At 53.6% G+C, this 21,833-nt stretch overlaps 2 protein-coding genes across 9 annotated transcripts in view; one reads left to right on the forward strand and one right to left on the reverse strand.

Moving 5' to 3' along the window:
* The first annotated feature begins 129 nt into the window (after positions 1 to 129).
* Positions 130 to 10,713, forward strand: PLEKHB1 (pleckstrin homology domain containing B1). Of its 5 annotated transcripts, XM_069026738.1 has the most exons (8): positions 130 to 210; positions 740 to 2,556; positions 3,665 to 3,727; positions 4,209 to 4,361; positions 5,184 to 5,286; positions 6,123 to 6,162; positions 6,799 to 6,904; positions 6,978 to 7,206. In XM_069026738.1, the coding sequence occupies exons 3-8, from the start codon at positions 3,691 to 3,693 to the stop codon at positions 7,112 to 7,114; spliced, it is 576 nt and encodes a 191-aa protein (XP_068882839.1). In that variant the 5' UTR covers positions 130 to 210; positions 740 to 2,556; positions 3,665 to 3,690; the 3' UTR covers positions 7,115 to 7,206. The 5 variants fall into 5 exon arrangements, with proteins under 5 accessions (XP_068882839.1, XP_068882815.1, XP_068882823.1 ...); XM_069026714.1 differs by having other exon boundaries at positions 6,799 to 10,713; XM_069026722.1 differs by having other exon boundaries at positions 3,668 to 3,727; positions 6,799 to 10,713.
* A 1,931-nt stretch (positions 10,714 to 12,644) lies between these two features.
* The window catches only part of RAB6A (RAB6A, member RAS oncogene family), a 42,701-nt gene continuing 33,512 nt past the window's right edge, over positions 12,645 to 21,833 (reverse strand). For all 4 annotated transcript variants that reach the window (XM_069026701.1, XM_069026680.1, XM_069026672.1 and 1 more), the window contains 2 exons: positions 17,868 to 17,934; positions 12,645 to 15,697 (listed from right to left, as the gene is read on the reverse strand). In XM_069026701.1, the coding sequence (XP_068882802.1) occupies positions 15,633 to 15,697; positions 17,868 to 17,934 (132 nt within the window). In that variant the 3' untranslated portion in view covers positions 12,645 to 15,632. The remainder of the gene's footprint in view (positions 15,698 to 17,867; positions 17,935 to 21,833) is intronic.

Consider the following 21,833-nt stretch of genomic DNA (forward strand, 5'->3'; position numbering starts at 1 on the left):
GGGTGTTGTAGTCCGCGCGGCAGGCAAGGGAAGGACATTAGGCGAGAGGGCCCGGACAGGCGCGGGGCGTGCTGGGAGGTGTAGTACGGCACGGGTACAGCCGCCGGGCATGGTGGGAGTTGTGGTTCAGCGAGGCATGACGGGAGCTGTAGTCCGCGAAGGCTGAGGGAGGGAGAAGGCCGCTACGGGAATCCCGCCGGGATATGCCAGGTGGGGCTTCACGGCGATCCGGGATCTGAACCCGGCTCCGGGAGACCCTTCCCGGGTCGCCTGGCGAGCGCAGGGGCGCGGGCTGGTAGCGGGAGGGGAGCGGGGAGCCGCGGGGCCCGGCCTTGCCTGCACAGCCCTCCATGGGCTCTGCCCCGTCCTTCTCCTCGTATCCAAACCAGCCCCTCACCTTGCTTAGGGCAGGAAAGGAGTATTTTGCAAAGAGATGGAGAATTCCTGTGGGTCTTCACCCAGGGACTGGGACGAGCTGGGCACCCATGCCCCCCCCCTTCACTCCCTCACAACACTCGTTGCTGTTCGAAGTATTTTGCTGCGCTTTTTTTTGGTGGGGATTCACGCTGTAAATTGTGCTTCCTGAGCCATGGATGTGGAATGCCTCCCTTGGGAATCAGGGAATTGGAACAGGGGTAACAAGGGTCTGTTTCCCACCCCTGGGACACGCAGGGATGGGTGTGGAGGAGGTGAAAAACATGTCAAATGAAACATTTCTCCTTGTGCATTTCTCCTGCAGGATTCCAGCGGCACCAATGGGACATGCTCAGTACAGGAAAAGGAAAATCCCTCCAGAGGGATTTGCGGGGTGTTTAACCAGGTGCCGACCTGTCCCGAGTGTGGGAATGACAGAAACAGCAAATGCAGGGGGTGTCACCTGCAGCTGTCCCCAGGTTCAGCTCTGAACCCCCAGAGCTTCTGTCTCCACAGATCCACAGCACCGGGAAACCTGGGGAGACCCCCTGTGGAAGACACGGATTTCCTGAGACACGGGAAGAGTTTCAAAATTTCTTGGTTTCCTACCCAAAACCCAAGCCTGTGGCTGGGGTGGGAGAGATCCCCACCAGGCATGAGCCACTGCAGACAGAGCTGGAGGAAAAACAAACCAGAGGCATCAAAGTTCATAGATTTTATTAAGCAGTGCCCAACTGCTATGGAAAATGGGGGGAAATTCAGGATTTGGCTCTCCTGAGCGAGGGACAGAGTGTATTCCCACATGGCATCTCTCCTTTCTCTGGCTGGAAACAATGTCCTGGCTCTTTGGATCACTATTTCCACCCAGCATGTCCCAAATTTATCCTGTTTAACATAAAAAACCCCACCCTGGTTTACAAAAAAATTAATAGACCAAGCCCCCCAATTCCCACACTGGCACCATTTCCTTCCCAAGAGGAAAACCACAATGGAAAAGTTTTGAGAACAGTTAATTCCAAACTGTCACGTGTCTGTATGGAGAGGCAGCCCAATACCAGTGGATAACTCAGGATAAATCCAAATTCCAGCCCAAATCTCGTCCTAAGGGAACTTTTTCCTGGACTCATTGCAGGACAAAGTCTCTGGCCCAGCCAGATTTCCACATAATGTCCCTGATTTTGGAAATATTCAGCACCACCAGGATGTTTTGCAGCCCCATAACCAGCACGGCGGGATGCACAAGGCTGTGAGTGTGGCCTGGCCGAGGGGGCGATTCCAATTCAACTCCTTCGGGATCATCCAGTGGGCTGCTGGATTAATTTAATTCCTTCTGCTGTTTGCCACAGTAAAGCCAGCGCTGGAGGGAGAAGAGGGGAAAGGGCTTTACATTGAAAATTCTGCTGGAATAGAATTTTTTTCGTATCCTAAGGGTTGCTGTGTGCTCAATAAGCATCTTTTATTAACAGCCCAGCCTCTGCTATCACCTGTGTCTTGACTTTCCCAAATAATCCAACCTCGTGTCCCAGAGCCCGGGACAGTTCTAATTCCGGCAGAAGCCAGGACAGACCTTGATTTTGACCTAGAGGATTGTTCACTCCACTTGGAAATTTATTTCAGACGAGCACTTTCGTGCTTAAAACTTGGGTTGTTCCTGATTTATGCTTCTGGCATGAAACACCTCGTCAGACCCATTCCCAGCAGCGGAGGAAAATCCTGCATCCCCCCAGGCATCGCCTCCCCGTGCCCAGCTCTGTGCGGGGCAGCAGCACCCCCCGGACGCCCGAATTCGGGGGTGCCGTTCTGGCTGAGCCCCCTCCCAAGGACACCCACACTCCTGGATGCGCTCCTCGTCAGGAGCAAAGGGCGGGGGGGGGGAGGATTTGAGGAGAAAGTGAGCATGGGAGCTGCTGGATCAACCACGGGCATCCCAGGTGGCACCAGCCCGGCAGCATCCCCGCCGCGCAGGCGCCGGGCGGCGGCTTTTTCGGGATAAACCGCTGGAAAGCGGGATTCTCCCGGCGGCCGGCACTTCGGGATGCTGGTGCCGGACTACAGCTCCCGGCGAGCCGCGCGGGCGGGCAGAGCCGGGCGGCGGGAGCGGAGCGCAGCGCATCCCGCAGCGGGCACCGCCGCCTCCGCCCGGTGAGGGATGCGCGGGGCGGCTTCGGGGGGCTGCGGGCGCGGCGGGACCGGGGAGGGGGGACCGGGGCAGGGAGAGTGCCAGGGGGCCGGTACTGAGGGGGGCGGGCTCCTGAGGGGGGCAGAAACGGTGCCACAAAATGTGGGTACGGAGGGGAAAAGATGCCAGGGGATGTGGGATGAGGGCACCAGATGTGGGTGCCGAGGGACTGTGACTAGAGTGGGATGAGGGTGGCACAGGGACGGGAGCGGAGAGGGATGGGGGTACCCAGGGGTGCGAGGGCAGGAAGATGAGGGTGCCAGGGGATGGGGGTGTCCATGGGCTGTGATTTCACGGGGATGTGGGCAGGGCAGGGTGAGGGTGGCAGGGGATGGGGGTGTCCATGGGCTGTGATTTCCCGGGGATGCAGGCAGCGCAGGGTGAGGGTGCCAGGGCTGCAAACTCCATGGGGACCTGGATACTCAGGGATTCAGGCACTCGGTAACGCAGGCACAGAGGTACTGGGGGGTGTTTGTGCCTTGCCGTGCCCCCAGAGCTGGCGGGAGATCCTGGAGGCCATCCCAGGGTATCGAGTTCCCATCACTGGGTGCTGGGATTCCCAGCTGATGGTGGGTATGGGGGCTGTGGCCAGGGAACTGCTCCTGCCTGTCCCTGGGGTGTTGGCTCTGCTCGGGGACCTGGGGAGCGATGACTTCATGGCCTTATTAAGGACTAATTTCCATCCAGGCAGGGAAAATAAACAAGTGTAGGTGTCGTTTACCATGGAAAGTTACTGGGGCTGTGGGGAGGCACTGCCTGTTTTCATCCATGGCCCGGATTTCTCCATTTACCTCCATGGGACGATAATCCCTAAATCCCAATGAGATTAAAGGCAGAAAGAAAGGTGGCCAGAGTGCCTCCTTCGCGATGTTTCCCACATGATGAAATCCCGCGTCTGTCTAACCCCGATTAACCCGGGCGCTGAGCTCATCCCCCAAAAATACCAGGAGCAACAAGGGTGAATCCCCATCCCACTTGGCCCCCAGAGGCTGTGGGGAGGTGAGAGCCATGGGCAGAGCCGGAGGCGAGGCGGGAGCTGCTATTTTAACCCCATTATTCTTCCCATCCCAGCAGATCCGGCGAAGCCTGCGGCAGCCATGGCGCTGGTGAAGAGCGGTTGGCTTTGGCGGCAGAGTAAGTGCAACCCTTGAGCTTTCCAGGTTTGGAGCCCCTCAAAAAACCCGGAGGGGTTTGCTGGGAAGAGGTGGGGCGTGAGGGACACAAGGAGCCCCAACCTGGGTGGTTAATCCACGGCAGCAGGGAGATTGTGGCTCAGCCGCTCGTGGATTTACGTAAGCGGAGAGAGGGGCTGCCTGCCATGAGAACAGACACACGGCTCCGTGTCCGGGGCTGGAGCTGTGTCCGGGGCTGGATGCGCTCCCGTGCGCTCGGCAGGGTGGCACCCAATGCCCTGATGGCTTTTTTGGCAGCCTTTTTCCACTTAAAAGCCACCTGGTCACGCTGCCCCGGATGCTCATGCCAGGCACGGGTGTCCTGTGGGATGCAGCAGCTCACAGGAGCTGGATGTTTGGAGGATGACATTGGCTCTTGTGAGCGCGCTGGCCGTGTCCCACCGGGCTCGCTGGGGTCCTTCACCTGCTCCCTGTCCCACCAGGCTCCATCCTGCGCCGCTGGAAGAGGAACTGGTTCGTGCTCTACCTGGATGGCAGCTTGGTTTACTACCACGACGAGACCCAGCGGGACATGGACGGCCGGATCCACATCAAGTACAGCTGCCGGGATGTGCGGATCGGCCGCGAGTGCAAGGGTGAGCAGAGCCCCTGTTCCCGAGCCCTGCATTCCCAACCCCATCCCACACAGGGCTCTCCACGTGGCTGTGCCCCTCTTAAACGATGCACATCCAGCATACCCCCTAAATAATCCAGGCTGTCTCATTCACCGCTTCTCGTTCGCAGCCAGGAGACGCTGGATCGTCTCTGCCATTGCTTTTCCTGGGGGAAGGAAGGAAGGAAGGAGGAACTCTCCTCCTGGTTTGTGCTTGTAGCAAACAGGATCCCACGGCCCTGACTCATCGCTCACGTCTCGCACAAACAAGGGGAACAAAGCAGCAGCTTGGCTGGGCCCCGCAGCCCACGGCCGCCGCACAAAGCTCCTTTCTTGGGCTGGGAGCGCCGGTGGGAGCACAATCCCGGAGCTTTGTGCTCACCGGAGGGTCCTGCCAAGCCTGGAGAACGGGGGAAGACACATGAGCCTCATGGATTTAAGATTTTGCTCTTGCTGGAGCTCACGATCCCACTCCAGAAATGCGCATCTCCTGTTGCTACAAAATTTGAGTGCGCTCTGGCAAGTTCAAAGCAAAGGCAGCTCGGCCTCGTGGCCTTGAGCAGATTTTTGGCAGTTTGCTGCCCTTCCGTGTTCCTTCTGCCATGGGGGTGGAGGTTTCTGCCCATCAGCTCATTCCTTGGGTTGGCTTTTAACCTGTGAGATCCTGACTGCATACTGCACGTGGAGATGGAGCCGAACCTAAACCCACCAGCTCTCATGCCAGGGGGAATTTGGGGCCCAGGGAGGGTCTCTGGGGCATCTCTCTGGCTGAGGCTGGATCCCACCCCATGCCTTCCCTTCCCAGACGTGCAGCCGCCCGAGGGGAGGAGCCGGGACTGCCTGCTGACCGTGGTGCTGCGGGACGGCTCCAAGACCACGCTGTGTGCCCAGAGCGAGGACGACGCTGTGTAAGTGACTTTTGCATCCCAATTATCCCAGCCTGGAAAGAGCCTGGGCCACACGAGAGCCCCGTCCTGCTCCCGCCACATCCCACCCTTGGCTAAATCTGCCCCCAGCCTGTTTTCTCAAACACGCTCGCAGGGTGAAAGGCACAGGAGGAGATTTGGGGTTCCCACTGAATAATCCAGAGCCAAAAGCAGCTATTTTTAAGCAGACAGTCTCCTGAGGGAGGGAGGTTTCGTCATGGATGAGAAATCCCCTCTTGGCCTGACTGAGGAGAAGGGTTTTCATCAGTGTTCGTAAATAAAACCTCTGAATGTGAAGCCCTCGCTGGCTTGAGGCAAACTGCCCTTTTTAGCACTGTTCCCCTTCTATTTATTTCTAAAAGAAATCAGAAATTAAACTTTAAAAAGAATTTTATTTTATGAAAATTGATTGTTTTAAAATAAAACTTTTAAAAATTAGAAGTGGCAAACATTCAGCTGCACTTGGACTGAGGGAAACGTTCAGCTGTGGCCAAGCAGAACTTCTTCAACTGAGCTTGACCTCAGCTGAGTGGAAATTCATCCATTACGTGCTTTTCCCTCCAAACTTAGGTGTCATTTTCCTGCCTGCCCTTGTTTTAGCCGGGGCCATTCCCAGGGACTGCCCTGTGCCCATCTCTGTGGTGTTGGGCACCTCCCAGCACATTCCCAATCCCAGCTGTTAGCCCAGCGCTCATTAATAGGGAATTAAAGATTAGTGCCAGCCCCATGGCCACATCCAGGTCCCCATGGGGAGGAAAAGGGACAGTTCCCACCCCTGCAGCACCTGCCAAAAATGAGTGCCTCTGTTTTGTTTGCAGTGCTTGGAAGATGGCCGTGCTGGAGGCTAAATCCACCCCGGTGAGGCTTAGTCCCCCTGAGCAGGGACACCATCCTGGCATGGGATTTGGGATTCAGGATTCGGGCAGGGGGAGGTTCCCCCAACCCTGGTCCTTCCCAGGGCTGACACTGAGCTTGGAGGGGCTCCCCAACACCCACTGTGCAGCCTCAGGGCCCAGGGAGTAAAGTCCCTGGAGCCACAGGGAAGAAGGTGGGGAAGGGTTGGATGTCACCACTGATGGCAGGTGACAGAGCCACAGGAACCCTGTGCACTGGTGGGGGGCGATGGGAGCAGAGTTAAGGTGACAGGGACACTGTTAAGGGGAATGGGGGCAGAGCTGAGGTGACAGGAACACAGCTAAGATGACAGAGACACTGTTAAGGGGACAGGGGCAATGCTAAGGTTACAGGGACACGGTTAAGGGACAGAGACACAGTTAAGGTGACAGGAACAGGTGAAGGGAATGGGAGCAGAGTTAAGGTGGCAGGGACATGGTTAAGGTGACAGGGAAGGGGCAGAGCCAGGGTGACCTGAGCACAGGCTGCCCCCAGCCCTTGGGACTGTTCGGATTCCCCACCCAAGGGACCCAGGGCCCTGTCACCCCTGGGGGGCTGCGGCCCAGCCCCACAAATTCACCCCACCCCCCGCTGCTCCAGGTGCACGTGTACGACCCCTACGACGACGACTACTACCAGACGGTGTCCCTGGACTCCCACCAGGCCGCCTACATCAGCTCCGGCCACTACGGCCACCAGTACGGAGGTGGGTGGCCCGGTGGCCCCGGGGGGTGCCCGAGGCCGTTCCCCACCCCGCTCACGGCCCTTTTCCCCTGCAGCTCCCGGGGTGACCCACGTCATCGTGCGCGAGGATCCCTACCGCGTCTCCGGGGACCAGATGGCCCTGGGGCTGCTGGCGGGGGCCGCCACCGGCGCCGCCCTGGGCTCCTTCATGTGGATGCCGTGCTGGTTTTAGCAGCCCCCAGGCCGGGCCTCGGCCCCCCCTTTGCTCCCCAGCCCGGTCTAACCTACCCCTGGCTTGGAACCTGCCCTGAGCCCACCTCAGCCTCCCCGAAACACCCTGGGGACAGAGACCCCCCCACACACCCTCCTCCCAGCCCCAGCTTCTGCATTAAATAACCCCCAAGTGCTTCAGAGCCCCCCCCAAAACCCACTCCAGAACCCCACAGCATCCGATTCCCATCGGCAAAGGGCCCAGGGAGCTGCCGGGGCTGTTGGCAGAGCTTCCCCACCCCAAATCTCCACAGGGAGCTGGCTGCAGAAATACCTGGTTTGGGAGCAAGGGGGATTCAGTCTGGGGGGAAGTGGCTGGATCTTTTTTGGCTGGATGAACCCCACAATGCAGAGGCTTTTTAAGGGCTGGTTTTGGGAGAGGCTCCAGCACTGGAGCAGGAGCTGACACAGGGGGCAACCACAGAGATGCTCAAGAGGTGGGTGAAAGATTAAGGAGGATGAAAACCTTTGCAGGATTTCCACCCCTTTCCAACTCTCACCGGTCTCCCGGGCCTGGCCAAGTTGGCAAAATGGTGCAAAACCCTCAGGAACTGGAGTTAAACCCTTGGGAACCAGGCTGAGAACAGCCCAGGGAATATCCCAACCTTTCTAGCCAAGTGGGAGGGACACACAGCATCCTCAGTTTCACCTTGATTATTGGGAGGGCAAGACGGGCAGCTCTCCATGGGGACAAGGGATCCTTTCTGGCAGCCAAGCCAGGATCTTCACAGCAGGGATTTGGGATTGAGGGGGGACACACGGTCAGGCCAGGGGACAAGCAGCAGCCCAGGGTTTTGGCACCAGGGAGAAGGCGATGGAAGGGGTGAGGAGCAGCTGCTGAGCGTCACCCCCAGAGCCAGGATTGTATCCTGGAACCACGATTGATACTGGATTTAGGAATTACAAACCCCATAGCTGGATAGAAAACCACCAGTGACACCAGCACCCCAGCCTGCTCTTGCCTTTAGAGCCCCGGGTCAGTTCCTCCCTGTGCCCATTGGGGGACTGGGACATCCCAACACACCATCCTCATCCTCTCCTGCATTCCCTGCCTCTCTCCTGCTGTGCACCCACTCCCAGAAAGAGAACAAACAAACAAACAAACAAACAACCTCTTTGAAGTCTAATAAAGGCAGCAAAAAACCAGCCCTGGCCTGCGGGTGAGTGAGGATGAGGAGGGAATACTCAGCCTTGGCCACCTCCAGGGGTGGGAAGGACTGTGTCCTCCTGGAGAGCTGCCCAGGGATGTCCCCAGCTCCGCCGCCTCCTCCCGTGCCCCTTTGCCTCCTTCCCTTTCCCACTGGGAGCTCTGGGGGTTCCACCTTCAGCCTCTGAATGTGGTACAGTGGCCCTGAAGAGATACGGAAGGGACAAAGCTGCCCCCAAAATCCTCTCCTGTGCACGAGAACCACTGTCGTGTGCTGGCAGAGCAGCTCCTTCTTTTGCACCATGGATTCATGGGATGAGGCGTCTCCGCCTGGGATGGGCCCAGCGCAGTGTCAGGCACTGCCAGCCCTGGGTTAGGCCTCGAGGTGGCTGAACAGAATCCCTGGTTCTGTTTAATTTGCAAAGCAGGAGCCACGCCTGGCTCCCACTTCTACGCCAGGGATTCAGGCCCCTCCATCCCTCTGTTAATTCCAGCACAAACGCCAGCTCCTAAGGGCTGGAGAGGTGTCGGATCCAGCCCCACACACCCCATTGCATCCTCATCCCTCGTGCCTGTCCATGACCCCGGCCAGGCCCCGCAGCGCTCACTCACCGGCACCTCCCCGTGGCACCGCCGCTCCTGGGCCGCTGATCCAGCACCCACGGCTATTCCTGCTGCAGGGGTGGGCACGGGAATGAAACAACTCCTGTGACAGGGGGCACTGTCCCCATTTCCAGCCTGTGACACGTCCCAGCCGTGTGTGCTGGCATCACAAAATCCCCACGTGCTGGGCTGATCCCCCAGCATGAGCAGCAGGGAAGGGCAGATTCTGCCCCACTCGGGTGAGATCCCACCTGCAGAGCTGCCCCGGCCCCGGGGCCAGCAGCACAAGGACCTGGAGCTGCTGGAGAGAGTCCAGAGGAGGCCCTGGAGCTGCTCCAGGGCTGGAGCCCCTCTGCTCTGGAGCCAGGCTGGGAGAGCTGGGGATGCTCACCTGGAGAGGAGAAGGCTCCAGGGAGGCCTCAGAGCCCCTTGCAGGGCCTAAAGGGGCTCCAGGAGAGCTGGAGAGGAACTGGGGACAAGGGCTGGAGGGACAGGACACAGGGAATGGCTTCCACTGCCAGAGGACAGGGGTAGACGGGGTATTGAGAAGCTTTTCTGGGCAGCCTGTGCCAGGGCCTCACCAACCCCACAGGGAAGAATTTTTCTCTAATATCTAATTTACCAATCCAATATCCATTTTATGATTCACCAGCCAAAGTACATAATCCCAGGTGAGACACACTGGGAGGTGGAAACATCTGGAAACTTGTCACCAATAGCAACACAACCTAGAAACTGTCCCTCCTTCCCATGCCATATCCGGCTGCTGACCTGAGAAAGCTCCTTTTCCCCAGCTCAGACACCCATGCTCCTCATCCCTGAGGTACCTGAACATTCCAAAGCTGTTCCTGCTTCTCTCCTGCTGTGCTGGTCTCCCAGAGATCCAGGGACATGGAGCAATCCGGGCAAGGACAGTGATGGACCAGCACATGCCTCCAGCAGCAATTCCCGGGGTCTTCACGCCGGTAGGAACAGCTGGCAGCAGCCAGGCCCTGCACTAGGGAGCTAAATGAAGGAGCAATTAAATGTTGTAAATAATACTGGGAGTGCAAACAATTGAACCACAGCCCTCAGAAGTACCTGGCTTGGTCCGCTCCGCCCGGGAGGGGCTTCCCAAGAGCTCGTGGCGCCGACTGAGAGCGGCACTGGGCAGGACCAGAGGGACCAGAAGTGCTGAGGGACAGAGCTCAGGGCTGGCCCGCTCCATTCCCAACTCCAGTCCAGACTCGCAGCACTCCTCTCTCCCAGCAGGGAGAGCTGCTGAAGCTCCAAACACGGAGCAAAGCTCAGAACAACTCCGAAACCCCTCAGAAAAACGGGATCCGCAGTAAGGAGCAGGCACAAGCCATTAACACCCATCATGCCCACAAACTGCCTGGAAAATGAATCCCACAATATCCCATGGCACAGGAATCAGCTGGGGGCTACGTGACCCTCACTGTGATCCAAATCCACTTCTCTGGAAATCAAGCAGCTCAGGAAATATCAGGATCAAACCTCCAATTTCCACCCAGCCCCTCTTCCCGAGCTGGGATAAATGCAGGAAAAGTCAGTGCCAAACCACCAGTGCCGCAAGCGTGGGTAAATCCCATGTTCTCCCTTCCCTGCCCTGTATCCGAGGGCACGCAGCGCCGTGGATGGACCCACTGGCCGTGGGAGAGACACTTCAGTGCTTTAATTAGCAATAACATTAATCAAGCCTTTAATAACATCCTCGTTCCAGACGTGCTCTCCAGGTGGCCGACAGCGAGCACTCAAAACAGCTCTAATTTATATCCAAACGCTTGGAAACAGGTGGCAAGCCTGGAAAATTCGATTTGGAAACAGCACCCCTCCCTCCCAACCCAGCAGGGCAGAGCTGTGGGGCAGCAGGAGCACCATCACCCAGCTGCCACCAGCCCTTCCCTACCCCTTATCCTCTCGTGAAGGGCAGAGCTGCAATTCCACAGGCGTTTGATTCCTGACACACCCGAGCCCGGCCTTTCCAGCATCAGTCTGGGCAATCAGCTCCATTCTGCTCCTACAAGAGGATCCTAAATATTTTATAAAAAGCCATATTCGACTACACCATGTACTCAGACCAGGGTGGGGAACGGAAAAATGGTTAAAGAGGGGGGGAAATAAAATTGGTATTTTTGCCAATTGATGAAAAATCCATTAAATTGATGACAAAACAATTACAATGGTGAAACCCCAAGCCCAGCAAGCCTGGAAAGCCCGGCTCAAGCAGCGGGAGAGCAGCAGAGGAGGAGGCAGCACAGATGGGAAGGAGAGGCTGCTCTGAGGTCTGGGTGTTTGCAGCTGCCTCTCTGACTGCGGGAGCGCTGGCAGCCTGTGCCGCAGCCTGCCCACCCCATTTATCTTCCTTCAGAGCTGGGACATGCCCAGCATGGAAAAAGGTGCTGCTGCAGCAGGTAGGGAGAGCCCTACCTACTTTGGTGTGCTGAGGATTCAGGCACTGCAAGCAGAACTGCAGCAAGGCTACGGCTCGGCTGCTGCAGCAGCTCTGCAGATGCTGCCTGGAGGATCCTTTGGCTCCTCCAGCCTGGAAAAATCAGGACTGATCCCACCAGCGAGCAGAGAAGCCATCAGCACCCTCCAACTCAAGCCAGATACTCCCTCTTGGATTTTGGAGCCGGGCTGGGAGCACAGCTTGACCGACTGCAGCCACGAGCGAGTGGCCAGGAGCACCCTCCGGAGCTGGTGGGTGCCCCCCCCATTCCCTGCTCCGCGGCAGCCCTGTCTCTGCAGTTTAATCCAGACCCTCTTCACCAAGCTGGGAATTGGGATACCAGCGGGAGGTGACAGTCCCAAGGCTACCCACGGCAGCAGCCAGGAGGAACCGAGGCGGTGACCGTGGTGTTTCCAGAGGCTCCCACCCAGGGTGGGACCTGGAGGTGCCAGGTACAAGGAATGGAAGCTCCCCCCAGTGACAAAAACCTTCTCCAGGAACTCGTTTCCTCCTCATGACTGTTTCCATATCCCTAATTCCAGCACATCTCCACAGCTGCATTCCAGTTTCACAACCAATTTATTCATGGTCCTTTTAACAACAAAGAGCTTAACCAAGAGACCAAGGTTGGGCTGTTGGTGTTCCCACACCAAATCCAGGTAATTCCCCTCCTCTACTGGCCAGGTTGGATGGGGCTTGGAGCAACCTGGGCTAGTGGAAGGTGTCCCTGCCCATAGCAGGGGGTGGCACTGAATGGTCTTTAAGGTCCCTTCCAACCCAACCATGCTGTGATTCCACGATTCTCTCCTTCAGGAGAGCAAAGGATAACTCACCAAAGTGCATCTGTTACTCACCTCCCTGGCCCCGCAGAGCTGGCTGCCATCTCCAGCAAGGAGGCTTAAGGAGGATCCTCCTCAGGGAAGGTGGGCTTGGTGCACCCGTGTCCCAGGGAAGCTGAGGCAGCGGTGAGGCCGCACAAAGCACCCGAATCGCCTTTGGGAAGGGAACGGAGGAAGCAGCTGGCTGCAGAGCGGAAAGGAGCAGAGAGGCACAGCTGCAGCCGGCAGAGGACGGGCTCCGTCCCCGGCATCGCTCCTCGGGCGCTGCAAACAATCGCAGAGACACTGCAGCAACAGCAAACACACCCCTGCACCACCCTCCCTCTGAAACAGAACCCCCCAAAACTCTTCCTGCCCTCACAAAAGCCTCCTGCAGCACCTCAGCCCCCCGTGAGGGGCTGCGCCTCCCGCCTGCGCTGCGCTGCACGTGCTGAGAGAAGAGACCCAGAGCTTTCCAATGAGACAGGTATTTATTTAGTTCAAGCGCTAAGGATTTGTTCTCTTGTTGTTGTTGGTTCATATTATCAAACAGAGCTGAGGTACCACTGACATTCCAACATGAAGAAAAGGAACCTTTTTTTCCCCTTACACAATTTCTTCAACTACTTTTATCAAGACAAAACGTGAGGCATGGAATAGCTGCATGATGGACTGTACAACGAGCAAGCCAGAGCAGGGAGGAGAAAAGAAACAGAGCCGAGACCTTCACTCAAAAAATCACACGAAAATCAGCATTAGAAGTCTGTGCCCATGGTTCCACTGGCCACGTCCACGGAGCAAAAGAAAATTAAAATCTAAAACCTGACAGACGGATGGTGCAAAAAAAAATAATAACAAAAAAATTAATATAAAGACCATGTTGCTCCTGTGCTCACCCTGGAAGTGTGTGCTCTGTGGAAAACTGGGATGAGGACAGGACTGAGCCCTGTGGTCACGTTAAGCAGAGACTATCAGCAAGGACATGCACAGAACATACCTGGCTGTGCTGAGCAGCCCCAGGGACGTTGTCTGGAAGTGCCAAACCACGGCCTCACCCGTGCTCCTGCAGCCCCCTGGCCGTGCTGAACACGGAGCTGTGGGAATGCTGCTCTCCAGACCTTTGTTCCCAGGGAGTTCTGGACAAACCTGTTCTCAGGTCTTCCAGGAAAAGCAGCCAGGCTGCTGGTCCACCACAGCCCATACGGGCTAAGCCAGCTCCTTAAATCCAGTGCTTAAAGCTTGGGACTGTGGGAAGCAGAGGGGGCTGGTTCTATCAGAAGCAAGAAAAAAAAAGGATGTGCTTGTGGGGAACAGCCAAATGAGGACCAACAGAAGCTGCATGGAGAACCAAAGGAGACAAAAGCAAACCAAAGCAAAGGAAGAAGCAGCAGGATGAAGCATTTCTGCACGGTTAAGAACAGTACAACAAAGGAAAAGCAGCCAGGTTTCCTTCCCCCAGAGAGTTTCTTTTAAATAAAGAATGATCCTTTGTCACATATCATTGATGTTTATTTCAAGACATGCCACGTCAAAAAAACTCGCCTTTAATATTGCATTAGAAAAGCACTTTTACATCTCGTTCTGCCTTTAAGTTATTGTTGTGCAGAGCTGCTAGAAACCCAGGGCAGGGCACGAGCCTGGCATTCACCTCAGGAATGAAGAATTCCAACTCTTTTATGCCCGCTTCCTGGGGAAAGTGGTGGTGAGGACGATTCCCTTCCTCTCCCCCAGGTGGTTATTTTAGGTGGTACAGAGAGGGGCAGAAGAGAACCGAGGAGGAGCCTGAATATTCCCTTGCAATTGTCCATTTAATTCGCAATCGCAACACAGACTCGAGAATTCCTTCCTGCACTGTAACTCGGCCAGAGTCGCCCAGCAAACAATGTATTTACAATTGTGTTTATTAACTTACACAGCAACTTCACAATGACTAGTAAAGATTAAAAGGGTGCACTTCTAGTGTGTTCCATTCCGTGTTTCTCGGGTAGCTACATCTCGCAACATCAGCAAAGCTCTACACAGATTCCTCAGCCCAAGGAAAACAACAAAATCAGCACTGAAAAGAGTAAAAAAATTGAAGCCGAGAAATAAATATCAAAGAAAAAAGGGTTAATTGTGAGCCTAATTCCATAGAAAACTAAATTACTAATTACTTAACCAAACTATACAGCTCTAGAGAACCAAACTAAACCAACTTGGAAGACTGAACATAAAAAAAAAAAAAAAAAAAGCTAAAAAATAAAGGCATAAATCTGCATAATCAGAAGTTGGTTTCCATCCTACTCCAGTACCTCCCTTTCCATCTAAGATGTCTCAACTAGGATTCTGCAGGATCAAAGTAAACACCCCTTCCCCATGGACCTATGCCCACGCTCTGGAAAAGCGGGTGCCATTCCCCCTCTGCTGGGGCAGCCAGCTGCTCTTCCCTCTTTGTCCCAAATTTCCAAGGTTTCAATTGGCTTTGGCAGGTTTTAGTGCCAGCCCCGATTTCAACATTTCCCCTAAAAAAACAAAGAAGCAAAATGCTTTCTCCTCCAAACAGCTGAAACGTTACGTTCCCATCTCTTGGGCAGTAATAATTCACTTCACTGGTGTTCTACTTAAAAAGGAAAAAAAAAAAGGCTCTGAAAATTCATTTTGCACTCGAAACATTATTTCCCTGTTTCCTGCAAGTGTTTTGCTAATGCACATCCAACCCTTTCCTTCCCCCCCAAATCCTCCAGAAGCCACTCATCCCAAAGAGCCCGTCCGTATTTCCCACTATGCGTCCTTGGAAATGTGTCCCCGCTGCCTTGGCAAGAATTCCCAGCTCCAGCAGCCGGCGGTGACAAAGCCCCACTACGGCCGGGCTGGGTCTGGACACCAGGCAGACTCGCTCTGCTCAACGCAATTAAGAGCTTGGGGTTAATTTGTGTTTAATTATCAAGGATAAGCGTTTAACCCTCGGCATCTGCCGCCTCCCCCCGTGATTCCGCCTGCTGTCTACGCATTCCCAGTTTCTGAGAGAAATCCAATGGGCCAGATTTGCAAGCCTTCTTCTGCACATACATCTCGTCTAGGTCCAATTCCAAACTTACTCAGTTGCCATCCTTTCAAAGTGCAATATCATAACATATTAAAAAAGGAACAAATATTAAGAAATTGTACCTATTTTTTTTGTTTGGATTTTTTTTTTTGCTTTTGTTTTTTTTTAAAGTTATACCTAGAATACGCTGGAATATTTTGGCTTTTTTTTTTTTCTTATAAATAATGAAGACACTGACATTTTGTTGGTGTGTGTGTGTGTGTGGGGTGTGCTTGTGAAGCTAAAGATCATCTCCACGAGACAGCCAGCGATGATGAACTGCGATACGTTATTACGGAAAGGGGAAGGTTCAAGCCAATATTCACACTGCAGTCAATGAAGAGGACAGGGAGGGAAAGCAGTGATGTTCTGGAGAAAGGTGGAAGCCACATGGTATTAGCAGGAACAGCCTCCTTCACTGACAGGCTGCTCTTGAGGCTTTTCCAGTTTTATGTCAATCACTGGAAGGAGGAAGTTAAGGCAAACAGATCTCCAACTCTGCTTCCCTACCAAGAGGCAGGATTTTCCACGGCACTTTCAGTGCTCCCCACTGAAATGCTTGGAAAGACCAGCTCCAAACTGAAGGTTTCTCACCTGCCCCTCCTGCCCTGGCACTGGCACATTAAATATGCAGCAGAAACTATGTCGGACCCCAATGCTTGTCTCCAACCAGTCTGCTCTTCCCAGCGATCCCACTGACCTCTTGCTGTGGGAATTAAAGATGCGTGGATACACAGAAGGGTCTGATCACTGTTTCTGCAGAACCACAGACTCATTCGGGTTGGAAGAGCCCGCCGAGATCTTCCAGTCCACCTGCTCCCCCAGCACTACCAAGGCCACCAGTATCTCATATCCCCAAGTGCCACATCCACACGACTTTAAATCCCTCTGGGAATGGGGACTCTACCACTTCCTGGACACCACTGCACACTGCTAATCCCCGGAGCTCCGGCCGTGCCATCCTGACCTCCCCATCAATCCGTGCTCAGTTAAACCTTTCTGCTTCCACCAGCAGCCAACAAAGCCCTGCCACCAGCCTGAGCTCCCCCTTCCAGTGACAGCTACTGTCCCACAAGGTCACTGCAGAGCTGGCTGCTCAGAACCTGCCTGTGATAAGCGACTCCCTCTGCAGCACTCCAATTCCCAGCGGATGCCCTACAGTTACAGCCTCACGGAACTTTTCCCAGGAGGAGCTTTGAATGCTAATCTCCAGCTCAGAGCTGTTCACCACAAGTCTCCAGCGTTCCCCTTATCAGAGAACACAGAGGCAAAGAGATCACACAGCTGGTACTTCCAATTTATTTCTTTAGGGGATGGAAGCTGCTTTTTAAAGAGGTTGGGAGAAAATAAACATGGAAAGAGAAACAAAAGACCAATAATTCATCTCCAATGTTTGGTCCATTTGGCTGATCTAAAGCTTGAAGTGTGTTTAAGTTGGAGATGCTTGACATGAGCCTTGACAGCTTCATCTCAGAGCACAAGTGGGTCAAGATCCTTGAACCCTCCATGTTCTGCAAAAATGCCCCCGTTAATCCTAATGCAGCTGCCCGGGAGACACTGCTATTCCATCCCTGCTATCTGCAGGCTGCAGGAAGCCAAATTCCCAGTGCCCTTACTGCACTCCCATTTAGAGACTGGTGATCAAACTGCCTGACACAGCCCCTGCCTGTGCACTCTACCCCTCATTAATAAAGACTGTCGCTCATTAACCTTTCAGGGACCTGCATGACGAAGTATTTCTGATCACTCAAGTCCCTATCACACAAAGCTTGTGCCTCAGCAGCTGCAATCCCCAGCTTCCCAAATCCTTCTTTCCCCCATGTATCAGATGCTCTGATGGAATGTCAAGGCCAGGCCTGTCTCACTCCCACAGTTGCTGGGACTTCTTTCCACCAAGATACAATTTCTCCTCTATTTACCAGCTCCATGATCCCTGCTGCAAATAAAACCAACATCCCTGGAAAAACTGCTATTCCAAACACACCCACCTGGCCAGGGCAGTGATTCCAGTGTAGCCATACTGCTACATCATGCCTTTTCCATCCCTCATGCCACCTGCTTTCCCTTGGCTAAGACTGATCCCATCAGTTGGGTCTTCTCCTTCCCACCACAGAGATGCCGCCTGGGGTCCAGGCCGTGACAGGCTGCCCTGGGAGGTTATGGGATCTCCATCCTTGGAGATTTCCCAAGTTTCCCTGAATGTGACCTGTAGAAACTGGCCTAATTAGGAAGTCAGCCTTGCTTTGAGCAGGAAGGTCAGAGAAGGGGCCTACAGAGGTCCTTTACACGACAGTTTGATTTTGGATTCTGTCAGCCAGATCTGCAAGAGCCACATAGGGGGGTTTTTTCAGACCCTCTTTGCAGCTGTTTCTCCCACCTCCCTCCCCACATCCCACATTCAAACACCAAGCAAAGAATCCTTTTGGATCACCATTCCCTCCCCTGCTGCCTCCACCCTCAACACCCCTGCTCCCAGCCTTTCAACCCACCAATCCTTCTTCCTCAGCACTTCAAGCTCGAAGGTTACTTGCCCCTATTCCCCCTCTTTTTGGGATGTCCACGAGCTGCGCGAGGGCTGCAGTGGCTTTTCCTCGTCCAGGGTAACGCCTGGCACAGGCACAGAAAGGATACTGTCTTCTCTACTTTTGTCTTGTGTGCTTTCCATCCCAGGCAAGGCAGCTGCCACGCGTCGGAAAAGCTGCAAAGAACCACACAGGGAACAGATGAAAACAACGGCTCCCCCCGGCTGAGACAGTTCAAACAATGATTCAACACATCCTGCAGCACTATTTACACTGCTCAGCCCCAAAATCCTGACACCAAATATAACCTTTATTCCTAGAAAAGGGCAAAGCACAGCTCTTGTTAGTGGAGATCAAATGGCTGCGAGCAGCAAACCTCCTGCACCTTCTCTGCAAATAGGATGGGTGGGATCCAGCACCTCACCTCACACCTGCCATGTATGCCCATGGACCCCAACAACTTCCCCATGCCAGCTTCGAATTCCATTTTCACACCTCCCCAGAGGATTACAAAGGAGCATGGACATGCTGATGAAGGCAAACACACCATCCAGGAACCTGTCACCATATCAGCTGAGCTGACACACATGGAAAAGTGTCAGAAAATGGGATATATGGAAAGGATTTCTTCCAAGCCTCACCCAGCTGTGGCTCAGGCTCCTGTAAACCAGACAAAGGAACGTGCCCAAACTTAATCCTCATCTTTTGGTGCCCACGCCATGGTTATCCTATGTCCACATTCAGGGCATAAAGCACACAACAAATGCATCCAAAGCCTCTCACTTGAACACCACCTCCAGTTTCCCAGCAAGGTCTGAGCTCCAAACTCTCCTCACGGTTTTATTCCACTTGAAGCAGGCAAGATGGAATGGAACTGATTTCCTCTCCTGCATTTCCTGCCTTTGCCCCCGAGGCTCAGCTTTGTAATTCCCACCACACGGCTTTTCCTCTGGGTGAGGACCCCACAGATGTGCCCACTACTACTGCAGGAGAATTGCCCTGGATCCAGCTGCCTGTCCCCCCCAGCACAGGATGCTCTCCATCCATCGCTGTGCTCCCACCACATCCCTGAGAGCCGCGCGGGAGCCGTGGATCGCCCGGTGCGGGTCTGACGTCAGCCCTCGTGTGTTCCATTACTGCACATTTTCCTGCCTCTCCTCAAATGACACAAAGCTAAACCACTTATTCCCAGTGACCCACTTTCCACAGAAAACCAAGCCAAGCCACTGCCAGCCTGTTTACATCAGGAATGTGGGTACCCGACCAGCCCTGCGGGTCCCTGCCCAAGGGCTTTCCCTACTTTGGCTCCCAGTGTCCAAAGGATGCTGGAGAGACAATTAAGACAACTTTGTTGTCTTGACAGCCCCCTCCAAGCTCACCATGAGCAAGCCCCCAGGCCTGTCTGGGACCTTTCCTGGCAGGAATCTGGCACACAGTGGAATCTGAGCCAAGGACAGGGGTCTGAGAAGTCAGTCCTTGACATAACTCCCTGATTTCAGCCAACAACTTGGAAGTAAAAAAAGCTTAGTACACCCTCCTCTGTGTTTCTGTGAACCTCTGCAATTAACCTGGACCTTCCAGCCTCCCTGAAAACCTCAGGGAAATCCTCACAGGCCAACCAGGAGGTAACAAAATTCCAGATGCTAAACTGTATCTAAACCAACAGCAGGAATGCCCACGCAGAGGAAGGGTGAGGAGTCTTTAAAAAATCCTCAGCTGATGGAACCAACTGGAATTCCTGCATTTAAACCACAGTGCTGACAAAAAGAATTTACTGTTTAAAATACAGTAATCCTTTCTTTACATTAAGACCAGGAATAAAACGATGCTTTTAGCAGTATTTCTCCCCTAAATTATCGGACTAAAAATAGGAATTTGGCAACTAAGAAAAATCAACTTTCTTTCTTATTAACGTTCTGCTTATCAGCCCCAGCATATGTGAGTAAATCCAATTAGGGAAACTTCCTGATGGTTGGAAAGCAGCCTTCCCACAGGGCCCTCTGAGCTTCCTGGTGCTGTCAGCCCCGAGCCAGTGTGTGTCTATACACACATGTACATGTTTAAATGTTTGTGTGGGTATAAAAACACAAGTATTGATGAGCATCCAGGACTTTTTTTCCAAGGCAGGAGTTAAATGCAGCAGCTGAAAGACTAAAAGCCACACAAATGCTCTCTCAGCGTTCAACTCTGCAATCTGCTTCCTGATAGAAACTCTGGAAAAAAGCCTCATCTCTCACCATCAGTTTCCAGCCATTTGCCAAACTGCCTTTCCTGCTACTCCAGCCAATAAATCCCAACAGATCAGGGTCACAAAGGACTGCAGGCATAAACCAGTTTTCAGCCACAGTCCAGCAGCAATATGGAAAGGACAGGAGGATCACTGTCCAGATGGAAAAACCGGGCAAGGAACCTGTTCCCCAATGCAAGGCAAACAAAAATCTTTCCCTAATTCTCATTCTCTGCACCTCTGAGGATAATTCTTGCCCATCAGATGGGTAAGAATCAGAAGACAGGAGAAAGAGCCCAGCTCTGTGAGAACAGGGTCACAGAGGGGCTGTGCTCAGGGAGCTGCTGCCGTGAGAAAGTTCTTCTGCCAAGGACCACATTCATCCCCTGGCTCTTCCAGGGCCAGCGTGGAGTGTGCCAGGTACTGCTGGAGGGAGGAATTCAAGGGCTCTCCCTCCCCTCTCTTTCTACAAGACAGCAAAATGAACCCTGACATATTCTGGGCATGAAATCCATGGACTAACAATAAGATTCCCTGAAATACAGACTGCTGAGACAGAGCAGGAATCGCAAAGTCTTTTAAAGCTTATTCAGGGCTGACAGAATGAATCAGAGACTACGATTCTCTGCATTAAATGGAGCAAGTTATCTACTTCTCTTCTCCAGCTTAAGGCTCCCCTGGCAATCAGTCTTTGCAGGATCCAAAAGCCAATCTTTTCCCCTCTGCTGCATCAGTTTAACCCCACAATAACACCACCACCGCTTTTATTCCCCAGTATCCACTCATTTCTTCTTCAATACCCCCTGCCTAAAGCCAGAATGAACAGCAAGTGTGAAGGACCTTGGGGACTGCAAACAGCTCTGCAGTCACAGATCCAACAGTACACAGCACTGAGGTGCCATCCTCAGAGCTCTCCCCTTTCCTGGCACAGGGAATGGCAAAAAAAGCCTGGCAGCAGCACGGTCCCCTCTGCTGGTAGAAGATGCTGGCACTGGAATACCTGCTGCTGCAAGTACAGAGCACCTCACCTACTGCAGTCCCAGCACAAAGCCAGGCCCTCTGGATTTGCAGGGCAGCTGCAGGGAGCACAAAGCTGAGGGCAGTGCCCTTCCCTCTTATCCATACTGCCTTCCAGTGGAAAAGGATGAACCAGAAGCTAAAAGCAGCACACAAGGACAAAAGTCCCCTGGATCCCCACTGATGAGGAGGAGCTGGGAAAGTCACAGCCATTCCCTCCCTGAGCAGGACAAGAAATTCAGCTGTTTCTGTATGAAAATTCTGTATGAAAATTAACTTAGACAGTGCTTGTTCTGCAGGCCCAGAATATATTGTGGATAGAAGTTACCAGTTATGGGAAGGTCAAATTTGCATTCAGCTTATTAAGGATTTTACACAGGTTATGGGTAGGGGATCCATTCTGCAGTTGTACTTTCCCCTTGCACTGGGAGAGAATTTATTGCTAAGTTACTAAAATAAATTCACACAATTCAATAGAGAAGCTAAACAGGAAACCATCTAAGTGGTGGCATTAAAGGTCTTATCCTTTGATAATTGCTTAAAGAACTACTTATTAAACTAACAAAAAACTGAGAGTTACAAATATTCTAGAGTATAGAAGAGCTTTGAAACCCTTGAACATCCCAGCCCACGCCTACAACATCTGGATCAAAACTTAGAAGAAAAATCCACTTTTAATTCTTTTTGAATATCCACTCGTGTCTTTGCACACCATCAAATCCTCAGGGTTCCACCTGGCCCTGAAAGCCACAACTCCCTCACAGGCTTGGCTACAGAACCTCTGGAAATGTGGCAGGGCACAGAAACTCCCCCAAGGAAAGAAGGAGTGTA

The sequence above is a fragment of the Aphelocoma coerulescens genome, chromosome 1 (assembly GCF_041296385.1).
Source record: "Aphelocoma coerulescens isolate FSJ_1873_10779 chromosome 1, UR_Acoe_1.0, whole genome shotgun sequence".
In the NCBI taxonomy this organism is placed as follows: domain Eukaryota; kingdom Metazoa; phylum Chordata; class Aves; order Passeriformes; family Corvidae; genus Aphelocoma; species Aphelocoma coerulescens.

What these genes read in the sequence shown, in the direction of transcription:
- PLEKHB1 (XM_069026714.1), top strand. Translation starts at nt 3,691, where the DNA reads ATGGCGCTGGTGAAGAGCGGTTGGCTTTGGCGGCAGA. An exon ending in GATCGGCCGCGAGTGCAAGG is followed by an intron (nt 4,362 to 5,183) that starts GTGAGCAGAGCC and finishes TTCCCTTCCCAG; the next exon opens with ACGTGCAGCCGCCCGAGGGG. An exon ending in CAGAGCGAGGACGACGCTGT is followed by an intron (nt 5,287 to 6,122) that starts GTAAGTGACTTT and finishes TTTTGTTTGCAG; the next exon opens with TGCTTGGAAGATGGCCGTGC.